The sequence below is a fragment of the Filicampus tigris genome, chromosome 12 (assembly GCF_054856515.1).
Source record: "Filicampus tigris isolate MCC_2025a chromosome 12, RoL_Ftig_1.0, whole genome shotgun sequence".
NCBI lineage: Eukaryota > Metazoa > Chordata > Actinopteri > Syngnathiformes > Syngnathidae > Filicampus > Filicampus tigris.
Window position 1 is genome coordinate 20,499,979 of NC_141228.1, and position 14,168 is coordinate 20,514,146.

At 45.6% G+C, this 14,168-nt stretch overlaps 2 protein-coding genes across 4 annotated transcripts; both read left to right on the forward strand.

Moving 5' to 3' along the window:
• The first annotated feature begins 101 nt into the window (after nucleotides 1-101).
• LOC147139084 (3-keto-steroid reductase/17-beta-hydroxysteroid dehydrogenase 7-like) lies at nucleotides 102-4,343 on the forward strand. Of its 2 annotated transcripts, none has more exons than XM_086047760.1 (9): nucleotides 102-187; nucleotides 1,077-1,286; nucleotides 1,695-1,787; nucleotides 2,116-2,230; nucleotides 2,894-3,088; nucleotides 3,559-3,672; nucleotides 3,743-3,799; nucleotides 3,893-3,991; nucleotides 4,084-4,343. In XM_086047760.1, exons 1-9 carry the CDS (start codon nucleotides 126-128, stop codon nucleotides 4,171-4,173), a joined length of 1,035 nt encoding a protein of 344 aa, XP_085903886.1. In that variant the 5' UTR covers nucleotides 102-125; the 3' UTR covers nucleotides 4,174-4,343. The 2 variants fall into 2 exon arrangements, with proteins under 2 accessions (XP_085903886.1, XP_085903887.1); XM_086047761.1 differs by having other exon boundaries at nucleotides 106-264; nucleotides 4,084-4,338.
• A 1,870-nt stretch (nucleotides 4,344-6,213) lies between these two features.
• Nucleotides 6,214-13,460, forward strand: LOC147139085 (SERPINE1 mRNA-binding protein 1-like). 2 transcript variants are annotated; one of them, XM_086046934.1, is made up of 9 exons: nucleotides 6,214-6,661; nucleotides 8,533-8,737; nucleotides 8,815-8,955; nucleotides 10,070-10,141; nucleotides 10,539-10,613; nucleotides 10,698-10,869; nucleotides 10,963-11,007; nucleotides 11,098-11,298; nucleotides 12,303-13,460. In XM_086046934.1, the coding sequence occupies exons 1-9, from the start codon at nucleotides 6,391-6,393 to the stop codon at nucleotides 12,357-12,359; spliced, it is 1,239 nt and encodes a 412-aa protein (XP_085903060.1). In that variant the 5' UTR covers nucleotides 6,214-6,390; the 3' UTR covers nucleotides 12,360-13,460. The 2 variants fall into 2 exon arrangements, with proteins under 2 accessions (XP_085903060.1, XP_085903061.1); XM_086046935.1 differs by having other exon boundaries at nucleotides 6,222-6,661; nucleotides 10,701-10,869.
• Nucleotides 13,461-14,168: the final 708 nt, after the last annotated feature.

Here is a 14,168-nt window from a genome sequence, read left to right on the forward strand (position 1 = left end):
CTTTATTATTCATGACCCCCAGCAATTGGGCGGTCCTTCCTCCTAGCCCGATCATACTTGCGTGATCCTATTGGCTGGGGTGCTACGGTTCTATCCAATCACAGAACACAGGGGGCGGGTCTAACATGACCTCACGACAAGTTCAAAAGCAAGGAGCTTTTTGTGCAGAGAGAAGTACTCGTACTAGGTGTGTTACTCGATTTAGTTTAGTTAGCAAGGTAATGAAAATATGAATACGGTTGTTTTGGTAACGGGAGCCAACAGGTAAGACTGCTTTTATATAAAAGTCATTTACTGTGGAGCGCCGATGCGTGGTGGTTAACAACAAGTTAGAAATAGTCGCGGTCATAATCAGTATTAGCGGGGTGTAATATGTCAATGTACGATGCCATCAATACAATAAGTTTGTTTTTTCAAGGTGTTTTTGGTTTGTTATTAAACTACTTGGACTAGTTTTGGCGCACTACGCGCTTTGTGTGGGCAAGAACTACGGTGGCCCAGAAGGGTCAAATAACCGCTCCGCGTCTGCGACCAAGTTGTGTTTGCAGAGGGGCAAAAGAAGAACATTACTAGTTAGGGGTGTTCAATTTCAGTCCACAAGAGCCGCTGTCCAGCCTGTATCCACCTCTCCTAGCTGGCAACACACCTGATTCGAACGATCCGCTCATCAGGTAGCTTTGCGCTAAGCCTGATGACGATTGTGATCATTTGTATCAGTTGAGTTGCAGGCAGGGAGACAGGCTGGATATGAGCTCTTGAGGACTGGGGTTGAGCACACCTGACTTACATAAAAGTACAGGTATGGTCAAAATATCCTCAATACTGTTGTAAAACTAGAAGTACAGACTTTACACTCGTACTTTACCTAAAAACAAAAAAAGTATAGAAACGTACAAAAGTTTGTAAAAAGTTCCGATCTGTTTTCAAATGTAGACAGTAAAAGTTTACAATCCAGTAGTCAGACAAATAAATACTCCAGCAAGCTCCGGAACCCCCAAATATCTACTTAAATGCAGTTCCCAAGTATTTGTACATTACTTCCAGTTCCCACCTCTTGTTTGTTTGTTCCCCCGCAGTGGCATCGGCTTGGCTCTGTGCGAGCGTCTGCTCGGCTCCCAGGATGCCGAGGGACTCCACCTGTGTCTGGCCTGTCGGAACACGCTGCGGGCTCAGGCCGCTCGCTCCGCCCTGCTCGCCGCCCACCCCGCCGCCCGGGTGACGCTGCTGCAGATGGACACCAGCAGCGTCAGCTCGGTGCTCAGTGCTGCACGGGAGCTCCAACTCAGGTGGAAGGATTCACTCAAGATTTACAGCATTGCTTAATTCAACTTGGATTCTTGCAATATTGTTTCATAGTGTGTTGACATTCTGACTAGTGCTGCTAATCAGAACTTAATGCTAATTTGTTCATCCAACAGCACTCAAAGCAGCTCTGCTTACCTTGCCTAGAGCCACCGTGGCTTATTTAACCATATCTGGCGTCTATGTTAGGTTTGGCCTTTATTATTTATTTAAGGAAAATATACCCAGAAACCACTATAAGGAAATTTGGTATTGCATACACATTTCACTGAGCACAGCATAGCACACTTGCCCATTTTATTGACATCCAGTCAAATCTATTCCCTCTCCCGCTGTTTGCAGATGCTGTCCACACCACAGTCCAAATATTCAACTTTTGTTGTCTTCTTCAGGTTTAACCGGCTCGATTATGTCTACCTGAACGCGGGCATCATGCCAAACCCGCAATTTGACCTCAAGGCTTTCTTCAAAGGCCTCTTTTCCAGGTACAGCGCACATTTAACAACCCCCCCCCCCCCCCCCCCCATTTGCTTTGACTGCCAAATCTGAGCTCCTGTGTAGTATCAGGCATAAATCATTGTCCAAATGAAACCTTTGTAGCATGACCAAACAAAACATGTTTAAAGTGACTTGCTTTTAAACACCCCCGTGAGCACTGAAAGACTCCACAATTGTGTTTTCATTTTTTGTTTTGCAACTAATTATTTCCATTACTTCCACTGGGTGAAGAATGGTTTCTAAATCAACATATAAATAATCACTGTACTTTATTTGCCTTTTTTTTGTTGTTGTTGTTTTTTTTTTTTTGGGCAGCAATATCATCACCATGTTAGCAACCGGCCAGGGCATCCTAACACAGAAGGATGGAGTCGCTCCAGATGGCTTGCAGGAAGTATTTGCCACCAACCTCTTCGGTCACTTCCTCCTTGTGAGTCCGTCCGTCCCTGTCGGGCGGTAGAAAGACGCGTTGACATTGGTTTTCTGCAAAGGGAGCAACTTTTGAGGTGACTTTAGCAGAATGCGGGCTACACTGGATACGTCTGTCACTTGAGCAAGTATACTCATTAAAAATGAATAGCTTTGCTGTCCCAGATGTAAGGTCACAGGCGGTATTGTGCTTGCGGTTTGTTTGCAGGGAATTGTAAAATGGGAAAGTCGCATAATGAGACTGAAGCGCTTTCGTTGAGCTTTACCACCAAACACGGATGTTTTTGTTATTGGGGAATTTAGTAAATATAGGAAAGTAGTAATTGGTTTCAAGGAAGTATGTTAGAGTGATGCATCTTAACTGTTTCTAGATCTTTGTGTGTTGGGGAGGAACTGAGTTTAGCCTGGGTTGTTAGTGGAAGTTAAGGAGAGTGTTTTCTGTCTGTGTGTTAAGAATCTTAATTACATAATCTGCAGGCCATTTTATTTTTTTAGATCAATGCTGTATGATAAATTTGAATTGGGAGTTTGGGGTATATCTCCAGTTCAAATCATGAATGTAGGCAATTACAAACGATTTGGAGGGAGCAAGAATTACTTTAGTTTTTTTTTGTTTTTCACCTCTATTTATCCAAAAGTAAGGTTAATGTGTGTTTCCTTTCAGATCAGGGAGCTCGAGCCGCTTCTTTGCCAAGCCGGCCAGACCTCTCAGCTCATCTGGACGTCCTCCAGTAACGCCCGCCGCTCGGCTTTTAGCCTGGAAGACGTTCAGCACCGCAGGGGCCGCGAGCCGTACAGCTCGTCCAAGTATGCTTCCGACCTTCTCAGCCTGGCAATCAACACGCGCTACAACGAGCAGGTTGGTTGGTTGTGACAACAAAAAAAAAATTTAAATGCGCTTTTGACGTCACGGTCGAGCTAGCTTAAATTTTTTTTTTTTAAATGCTCGTTTGACGTCACGGTCGAGCTAGCTTAAAAAATATTTTGGCGGAAGTACAAGCCGAAACATGTCAGGTAATTAAATGACCTAAATCACGATTGTCTGTCATATATGAATCAACCAAAATATAGATAACGAGGAAGACAAATTGAATTTAATACAACGATAGCTTGAAAAATGTTTTTAAAAAATGCTCGTTTGACGAGCTAGCTGAAATAATAACGCCCGTGCCGAGTTTCTGTGTTGTGGAAATTCCAAAGTAGGTTCCTTCGTTGTTGTGCTGAGAGAAGACCATTTTGGAAACTTCTGACATTTTGTCACATTCCTGACATGTTTATCAATGCACAGCGCCCAGACAGATGTGCATTTGACTGATTATTACTCTGCAGGGCTTATACTCATCTGCGATTTGTCCTGGCTTTGTGATGACCAACCTGACCTACGGCATCCTGCCTTCCTTGCCAGCATTCCTCTGGACCCTGCTTTTGCCTCTCTTGTGGCTGGTGAGTGACGTGAAAAGTATTTCAAAGTTCGACTGATGTCATTCACCCCAAATGGACGGCGTGTCATCAGATCAGAGTGTTCACCAATACTTTCACCCTGACACCTTACAACGGCGCTGAAGCGTTGGTAAGCCGAAGCGACATTCCACGTTGAAGAAAAAAAAAAAAAAAAAAAAAAGACGCCCTGGGACAATTATTGATTTGCTTCTCCTTTTTGTAGTTTTGGCTTTTTAATCAAAAACCTGAAAGGTTGGACCCACTAGCCAAATACCACAGTTTAACATCTGTTCTGGGCCACAACTACACACAGCCACGACAGGTTAGATGAGTAACTTTTTTCACTTTTAATGAGCGTCCTTGAGAGGATACTGTAGTTTAAAATGATGCAGCACCTCATATCCATCTTTGCAGATGGATGTCGACTTGGACACGTCAGAGGCGCTCTATGACGAGCTGCTGCGGCTGGAGAGGGAAGTCAGGAGGAAACCAGTAACATCTTAACAGCCTCTTAAAGTTGGAAGTCAACCCTAACGTTTTTTTCCCAAAATATTTTTTATGCTGGTCCACTAGTTGAAACACGGCATTCCGATGAATATTGCCTTTGTGAAGCAGCAAAATGCACCTCTTTTTAGCCATCTCAGGGGGCGGCCATTTTGTCACTTCTGTCGACTGAAAATGACATCACAACTGCTCACAACGACCAATCACGGCTCAGCCTCAGAAAACAGCTGAGCCGTGATTGGTCGTTACCTGAGCCCTGAGCAGTTGTGATGTCATTTGCAGTGGACAGAAGTGACAAAATGGCCGCCCCCGGAGACGGCTAAAAACGGGTGGATTAACTTTTATTCCACAAATGCAATATTAATCAGAATGCCTTGTTTCAACTAGTGGGCCTGCATAAAACATATTTTTATATGAGGGTTATCACATTACACGTTTTAAAATTTCTTACACAAGTGTAAAAATAAGTTAAGCACACTTGATTGCAAGAAACAATAAAATGCTGAACTACCTTAGTCTGAATGCCTTTGTGTATAGTCTTCTTGTTCTCTTGGCATCCCCTTGTTGGACCTAAATGTCAAGAATAACATGTTTCTCTTCCTTGCTTGGAGATGCGTGGCACGCGAGGTTGTCAAATCCATAACGCTCGGCACAAAAGGCGTCAGATTCCCACAGCAGGCTCTCGGTGTCATCCCCAAAGCGTACATAGGTGCTGCGAGTGAGCTCGTCTGCGGCGTCGGACCAGGCTGGCGGCTGCGTCCCGGCATTCTCGCTGCGCCGCTTGTCCGCCCAGCTCACTTTGGGGTTGGAAAAAGCCCACACCATGCCGCAGAAGTACAGGAAGAACGTCCCCATGACCAAAATCATGAGCGCGTAGGACTCCATCATGGCCTTGGTGACAACGGACGTCATGTCTGAGGGGGATGGCGGGCTGCTGTGCGTTCAGGTGATGCTGAGGCGGGTGTCGTTTTGTGGGCTGGACCAACGGTGACTCCATCTGTCAGTGCTGATAAGATGTACTGGACTTAATATTAGAAACGCCTGTCATTGTGATGCAGTGCGGTCACACAACAAGCACATGAATGAACAAAGTATTATATTTACCCCTCTCTGACTGTCAGTCGTTAACTAAAATATTTTATTTTTGGTCTTTGATGGAATTTTGTCTCCAATTTGTACGACGGAGAAAATGGATGCGGTCTCTCTGGCAATTTTGCACTCATCAGCTGTTATAGGCTTTGACTTTCCTTAGAAATCACAACTCAAAATATTATTAGATCAACAATTTAAACCAGGGATGGGCAAACTTGTGGTCAAGAGTTACGTTTCATTTATGTCAAAGTCTGATGGGTCAGGTCATTCCTAGAATAATGTATGTTAAAAAAAAAAAAAAAAACACACACACAAAAAACTTTCTAAATGTGTATGCAAAAGATTAAAGAGTTTTAGTACTTTTTTTAAATGTAATTTGTAATCAATTTATATTTGAAAAGTATTTTACTGATCTCGCTTTCAAATGAAATAAAATACAAAATATACAAATACATTTCAATTAACCACTTGTAGTTTTAAAAAAATAAAAAGGCAATTCACTGCTGTTTATTTTAGATTTTTTTTGTGAAAACCCAAATTGTTCACTAGTTCATTAACTGAATTTTGAATTGAAAATGTAATATTTCAATGTATCATTTTTTACATTAAAATTATTGAAGCGCGTGTATCGTATTTCGACATCCACGCTCAAGCAAACAACAAAAAAAGTTTAACATTATGAAGCGTTCACCACATTGGACTTTTGATTTGTACTCTGTCGAAGCTACTGTCGTCACTTTGGGGATTATACAAGCCATGCGAGTATATTATTATTACTAATTTTGACACAAAGCAGGGCAAAGTTATGAATTAAAGGCATGACGAGCTTTAAAGACTCAAAACGAAGGCAAAGTGTCTTAAAGCGCGTGCAAGGCATCCCAGCCGCCGAACAACACGAGCTACCGTTGCATTGTGGGTAACGTAGTTTTCACGGGCGTGTCCCCATTACTTGGCGCCCCCAACGGACTACACGCCCCACCCGCGCCTCTCCGACGAAGTCCCGTATGTCTATCGCGCCGGAAGAGAAGAAGCTCCTTTCCCCAGCCATCTTGTGGCTTCACCTAGCGAAGTGTTCGCACCCAGCCTCGTAGAATCGGAGGAAAATCCTGCTGAAGGGGCGCCATCATGCCCGGACAAATGCAAGAAGGTTTTGGCATCGCCGTAACCAATCGATACGACCAATTATTGGACGATGAATCGGATCCGTTTGAGCTGATGAAGCAGGCTCGGGCTCAGGCTGAGGCGAAGAAGAAGAAGGAGGCTGCCGCTCCTGGTGCCGCCAAGTCTGCAGCCCAGGCGGCCAAACAGCCCAAAAAGGAGTCCCAAAAAGACAGAAAAACCCCGTTGACCGACAAAAAGGCAGAGCCCCAGGCTCCCGTCCCGCTCAAGAAAGATGGTGAGCACGTTTTCTGATTTTCGAGCCGCCTCTTTTTAGGATGTCGGAGGGGTGGTGGTGGGGGGGGGGGACTTGATGCTAAAAGCTAACATTGTAGCAAGGTGCGTTAAACTGCCATGAGCTCGGCGCGGTTGCGGGGTTCTCTGATCTGCTCCCCTTCTCCGCGGACACCTCTGTACCCCGTATAAACATATTATAACCTTGCGAGACAATAAACTCTATGAATAACCACTCGGAAGACCGCACTTTGTTGCGGCTTGAGGCCCTCACTGACGGCCCGGGCCCTGTGTGAATATGACGTTCGAATGCATGTTTGGCGTCATATGTTAACAACAAATACGCTTCGAGGGAAGCAAAATACAAAAGTGAAATGTCACGAACGCCCATGTCAAATCGATAATCCGGCGTGCAACTTGTGCGCGTTGTCAACAGACAGATCAACTGCCGCGCGCACATGCTACTCCCAAGCAGCACTTCCTTGCTTTCTCACTAGCATCATGCTAATTGTTGTGCACACGCTCAAAGTCGATCTAAAACAATTGCACTGTTCGATGTACTCGCGTGCCCACGGTTGGCCGTGATCAGCATGCGTGTGTACGAGTGTGGGGGTCAAGCGATCTCGTTGCTGGAGAGGAGATGAGACAGGTGCACCCTGTGTGCTGCACACAGCTGCTGGATGCTTCTATTTCGGTATACAGGGCAAGTGAAGCAATGTCTCCACCATGTGTCGGCCGACGGTGGCCATGTGCTGCCAAGGCAAGATGAGGAAGTAACACGGTGGGAGCCACAATGGTGTTCAGGACGTTCATTTTTTGTACACACAATGTGATTGAGCTCACGGGTCTGCGATGTGTTTTGCTCAGGGGCTTTGCCTCAATGTCAGTCGGGTGGGCACGGGGGCAGGGGGTGGGGGGTTTGAAACCCGGGGCAGTCACGGGCCGCATTCCAAACCATTCATCCGCTGCTGCCTCAGCTAATGATTGACGGTAGTGTAATCTCTCGTAGACAATTGTCCTCAAACGTGCTGCGGAAATGATAGTCAAGTGGATTAATCCATCAGGAGCTCGATCTAAACCCTAAAATTGTATAGTAAGGGCTGGATGGCTTTGGGGGGAAAATAATCATGATTATTTTGATTGAGATCGAAATGACAATTATTCAAAACGTAGATTGTAAGTACTCACCCCAGTTTGACCTGCGAAACTAGCTTTGTTTGGATTGACCCTCTCACAAAGGTATTTCAGCACCATTCGTAGTTTGCAGTGCACTATCGCACTATTTATGTGATAAATATTGTCACAAGTGGTAGCTTCGACTCCAGAACGACCAATCGTAAGCACTTTTGCGCCCGAGTTAGGCTTCCAAGTTTATTAGGATTGTCAACACTGTCAGTCACAACAGGTGTTTTATTAGCATCAGTAACTTGTGGAGCATTTCCAAGTCATGCGTTATGCAATCATGATTGTGCCTTCAAAGGTATGTAAATATTTGCTAAATATTTTCAGAAATTTACATGGGGTTAGTCGGTAGTCGCAAGACGTTTTAACTGCCTTCACTTGCAATTATGTAGCGCTGCAGCTGTCGAATGATTTGGAGATTCTACTGAAAATTCAAATCGAACAATTGCGTATTCGGATAAAAATCGATTTTTACTTGCTTGAAGATACCGAAGTTAAAAAAAAAAACAAAACACATTTCCGCTTAGTAATAAACTGCTTTTCATTTTTAGATAATCCACATTTTATACTTGAATTTATTTTCCTCTCTTGAAAAATTGAGACTTTAGATACATTTTCCTTTTTGGGTGCTTGAACTACAGAGGTACCACTGCATTTATTCGTTTCTGCATTTGTCACCGTGTCGCCCTGCAGGCCCCGGCCTGAGGAGAATGGGCCGCAAGCCGGAAGGCGAAGGCCCCAGACCCCAGGGCGGCCAGCAGGGCCAGCAGGGCCAGCAGGGCGAGGGCCGCCCTCCCGCAGACAGACGGCCGACGGACAGGCGGCCACCTCGCCGCTTCGAGAGGCCGCCCGGCGAGCCCGGCGACAAGCCCGAGGGAGGCGAATTCTCAGTGGAGAAGTGAGTTTCCGCCCGTTGTCGCGCCGCGCGTGCCGGCGAGTCGCCGGTCGATGATTGTTGCCGTTGCCGCCCTCCAGGCCCGTCGGCGACAGGCCGATGAGGGGCCGCGGCGGCGGCAGGGGCTTCCGCGGCGGCAGAGGGCGCGGCATGGGTCGCAGCGACGGCTTTGACTCCAGAGGGAAGCGGGAATTTGACAGACACAGCGGCAGCGACCGAGCGTAAGTATTTCCCCGCCGCCTTTTCAGATCCGGGCGATGTTTGGGTTGATGGGCACCGAGTTACCGGGATTGATTATTACGCTTTAATAGTTGTTCGTGCACTTCCAAGTAATAGAATGAAATTGGCAGTTAGTCAAAGGACCTATATCGTGCCATATTATTGCAGTATTTGACTTTTTCTTTTCATGTGGCAAATAAGCATGCTCAATGTATTCTTAGCTAATTCGTTTTAATAGCTTGGAATTTTTTCTAATCTATTTTTTCCCAAGTTATCTAATTTAATGTAAGTATTCTCCTATTGGACGGCGATGCGTATTTAAGGTTGCATCTGATCGGTCAAAGTCACATCAAAGAAAACGATTCCATCTGAAACGTATTGCACGCATGTGCGATGCTGCACGGGCCATTATTGCAACGACGATATTTTTTTTCAATATATTGTGCAGCCCTATAACAATAATACCTTTGGCACAATGGCGATCTCATTTCCTGTGTAATGTGAGGTACTTTGGCGGCTGTTTTTCAAACTCGGGACGTAAGACCCGACTCACTAAAACCCCGCCTCTCCCCGTGTGTCTGCCGCACCCCTTTCATGCCGCCGCCCGCGAAACAGTAAATAGTCATAAAGATATACTGTGGAGCCTTCCGTCCTCGATCCGGAATAAAGTGGCACTCTTTATATAGCATTGATGTACTATTCATACATGCACATGGTCGTGTGTAACAAAATACGTTTTAATGTCGTGCTTGACATGGAAGCTAACGTTAGCGCATTAGTGCTAATTTTAGGTCGTCATTTACCTAGCTGTTGGATTTACCTAACACCTCTGGCCTCTCCATCAGGTTCAAAAAACGGGTGGATTTTGCTGTTTCATTTACATCCCACAAATGCAGTATTAATCGGAATGCCGCGTTCGGACTCGACTTGGGGCGGCGTAGTGCGTACTGTAAAGATTATTTTTGGCTTGACTTCCGCTTTAAGAAGACAAAGTGCAGCGTGTCAACTGCCCGCCAGGTGGCGCACTAACCCGCATGCTGCATCGGTTGCGCTGTTGAGATGCTGCCTCATGCAAATGTTTTTTTTCTTTTTTTCTTCCCCCCCCCCCCCCCCCAGTGGTCCGAAAGGCGAAGAGAAGCGAGGCGGAAGTGGATCTCACAACTGGGGCACAGTCAAGGATGAACTCAAGTAAGTCGGCCACCCTCCAACATTGATGCGTGATGAGCGTGCGTCACGCAAACGAACGGAAACGCTCGTCTGTCCCGTTTACTGGCAAGCCGCTGCATTTTCTACTCAAAAGAGCGCATTTGAATCGCCAGTGTTGTGATGGAGAAGTTAAACGGCGAAGGCAGACATGCCCGTGGCCAATGTAAACACCTGGCCGGATGACGTGAGACGAAGACGAAACGCAAGTGTGCTCTATAAATAAAAACGGCCATGCCAAGCTTCGCCGATGTCACGCGTGGAGGTTTAAATGCCTGTTTTGACGTTTCCTGAGCATTTTGTCTGAGCGTGAAAGCCCGTGGACCCGCCGGCGAGCGTTTTTGACTTGGCATTCATCTCACCCCGGTTTCCCCCCGCGCAGTGAACTCGACCAGTCAAACGTCACAGAGGAGAACCCCGAAGGCGAGGAGCATCCACCCGCCGACTCTGAGAACAAGTAACTTGAGCTTGCCCGTTGCCCGCGAGATCTGTTTGGCCCGCCGCCACGGGCACTCACGGCGCGCCTCTCGTGTTTTTGTTGAAGGGAGAATGAGGTGGAGGAGGTGAAGGAGGAAGGCCCCAAAGAGATGACGCTGGACGAGTGGAAGGCCATGCAGGACAAGGAGCGCGCCAAGGTGGAGTTCAACATCCGCAAGGCCAACGAGGGTGCGGACTGGAACAAAGGATTCGTGCTGCACAAGTCCAAGGCCGAAGTGAGTTGAAATGCACTTTTTGGAGAGACGCTTTGAAGTTTTGAAGTTTTCTAATTGACTGCGCCGTCCTCCTCCTCCTCCTCCTCCTCGCAGGGCAAAAAGGATGAGCTGATAGACCCGGAGGCGTTTGAGTCTAAGGTGAGCTCCCCGCGTCGCGCGTATGCCGCGCATCCCGGCAAGGCGTGGAAGGAACACGCAAGTGACTCGCCGTCTCGCTCGTCCGTTAAGATGGAGGAGGAGCCCCACTTCCGCAAGCCGGCCAACGACATCACGTCCCAGCTGGAAATCAACTTCGGCGACCTCGGGCGCACGGGCCGCGGACGCGGCGGGCCGCGCGGCGGGCGGGGAGGGCGCGGACGCGGTGGCCCGCCCCCCGGCGAGCGCGGCGGCGACACCCCCAGGCCGTCACGCGGAGGAAGGACCGAGAAGGTACAAATCTGGCTCGACCGGGGATCAAATTGCCAGCAACATTGCCGCGTAGGAGAATGCAATTTGTCAAATCGCAAAGGCTTTTTTTTTCCCCTCTTTCTTTGCCCTCCTGGGAGTGAAATAGAATAAATCGTTCATATTTGTTAACTGTAGGCAATGGAAGCTCTCTGAGACATTGCTGTGATTAACTGCTATATAAATAAATTGGACTTGCCTGCAATTTGAAAGCTCTGCCCCCTTTGGTTGGTTGGGGTTGGTACGCTTTTTTTTTGTTTATTTTTTTACATTTTTATGTTCCGATTAGGGTCTTTTTTTTTGCCCGCATTCTGAACGTAGCCAAAGATAACTCTAATTGTTAAGGTACAAAAACTTTCGTATTGATTCTTGGTTCATTTGCGGTGATTTTAGCCTAAGCAAGAGAGTAAAATATTCGAATAATAAATCTGATATTTTAAAGACGAAGTCAACCCCAAAACATTTTTTCAAGAGTCTGTTCCCAGCAGGCCCACTAGTTGAAACACGACATTCTGAAAAATATTGCATTTGTGGAATAAGTGTTAATGCACTCGTTTTTAGCCATCTCTGGGGGCGGCAATTTTGTCTTTTGTCGACTGAAAATGACATCACAACTGCTCACAACAACCAAACAAAGCTCCCCTGTTTTCTGAATCTGAGCCGTGATCGGTCGTTGTGAGCAGTTGTGATGTCATTTTCAGGCGACAGAACACAAAATGGCCGCCAGCATAGATGCCTAAAAACGAGTGGATTAACACTTATTCCACAAACGCAATATTTATCACAATGCTGTTTTGGCTTGCATGGAACATATTGGGAAAAAAAATGTTTTCGTTGACTTTCCCTTTTAATTATTTTTTTTTATGGTAATACAGAAGAATTTATTGCTTGTGTTTTTCAGAAAATTCATAGTAGCATGTCAAATTGCTACATTAAGGTGATAAAAAAAAAAGCTAACGCATGTTATGTGTCTCCACCCCCCTCTCCAGTCGACCGCTTTGGTGCCCAACGTGGACGACCCCGAGGCCTTCCCGGCCCTGGCCTGAGAGCCTTGGCTACACTTTGGGGCGGGGGCCCACAGGAAGCCCCCCGCCCGTCCCCGAGCACCTCCACTACGAGGCTTGCATGTTCCTGGATCCTTCAGCTAAGTGAAACGACGGGAGAAGACTGTCATGAACTGTGGCACTCAATGTGAGGACTGCGTTTTACCCAATAAAAACAAAACCGATGGAGAAAAAAAAATAAATTAACAAAAAAAAAAACCACAAAAAAGAAAATGGACTTCTTGCTACTCGGGAGCAGCTTATTGGTAGAGGTTTTTGTACTTGGAAACAAAGTAGCAGGGATGATTTCATACAGTATTTTTTTCAGAGGTTATGCATTTGTCCGAATCTTTTGTAATTGCTGCTTTAAAAAAAAATACACATTTGGAAAAACAGTCAAGCATCGTTTTTGGGGGGGGGACGCTGCTGCCCACTCGCCGGCGATCTTCCGTTACAGCTGCACTCATTGAGATTTGTCGGGTTTTTTTTTTTTTTTTTTTTTTTTTTGCTTCTGCACTGGAATATTGTTTTGTATTTTCTACAAAGGAAGGTCTACGTTTGTAAGATGGGCGACCTGTAAAACGAATTTTCTAAGTTCTTTTGAATTGATTGCATTTGATCACGGTGCAAATGGGACGTCTCTGATGATGAGGCTTTGTTTTGTATGACAATATTAGGTCATTTTTATTTTGGAGGAAGTCAACATTTTTTTTTTATTTATTTTTTTTTTTTTTTACTAAATTAGCACTAATCATGACACTTTTTTTTTTTTCTTTTTTTCTTTTTTGGTCCAGTAGGTTCATTAGAAGCCATCTCATCGGCTTCATTCGAGATTATTTTTTGGGGGGGAAGGGGCGGTTAGGAAGCGTCCCTAACCCACTACTGTTTACACACTCCGCTTCAGCAGTCTCTACAGTCTGTCCTGCGCCGGCCGGTACGGTTTCATTGGCAACGGCAGCCCGGACCACCACCACTCGCATAATCGCTCTGAAAGAAATAACAGTTGTTGTTCATTGTGTGGAACAACTGACGTGCTTCTGCAAATGTGTGAATTCCTGCCCTGCTATTGGAGACCTCTGTCGGTAAATAAAGATGGTCGGTAAATTGTTTGCACTGTCCTTTTTGTACCCCCTAAAAACACGCAAAGCTAAAATATCAGAAAGGGGGGGAGGAAAAGTGATCTCACACTTTGAATAAGTGCTCTATCAAACTAATCAAGATTGTAAATGTCATAAGCCATGTGCCCGATGATGAGGGTGTGCAAGGTTTCTTGGCAAACCTCCACCTGAAAATGGTTTCCAAGTTAGCCCAAAAAAAAATGAGGGGAAAAAAAAATCCCTCTTTGCTCCAGAGGTGTTTTATGGAAAATGTCCTGGGACTCAAGAAAAAGAACAAAAAATGCTGATAAAACGAAAATCACCCACCCCCAAAATATTGAAAAAGTGAATAGGTGAGAACAAAATGCTCTATTTTTGGCCATTTCTGTGATTATTTGTGGAAAATGATCTGACCTTCCATCACCTAATATTTGGTGTTTTATCAACATGATTTCTTCATTTTGCTCCCGTGCGCCTGTCAAAATGGAATAATTGGACGCCTGGGAAAAATGCATTTTTATTTATTTGCCATTTCGGGGTCCTGTGTATCCCGATGTTTCTTTTCATTTGTGAAATTAAAAGTTTTTTTTATTTTTTATTCAAGCATTCCAAGGCGATGACAGGAAGCTGTTGAACGGAGTCCAAAGTGCACGGTATGTATATATCACGTCAGACAAATGGAAGACAGACGTCCAAGCAGGCCTTTTCATCATGT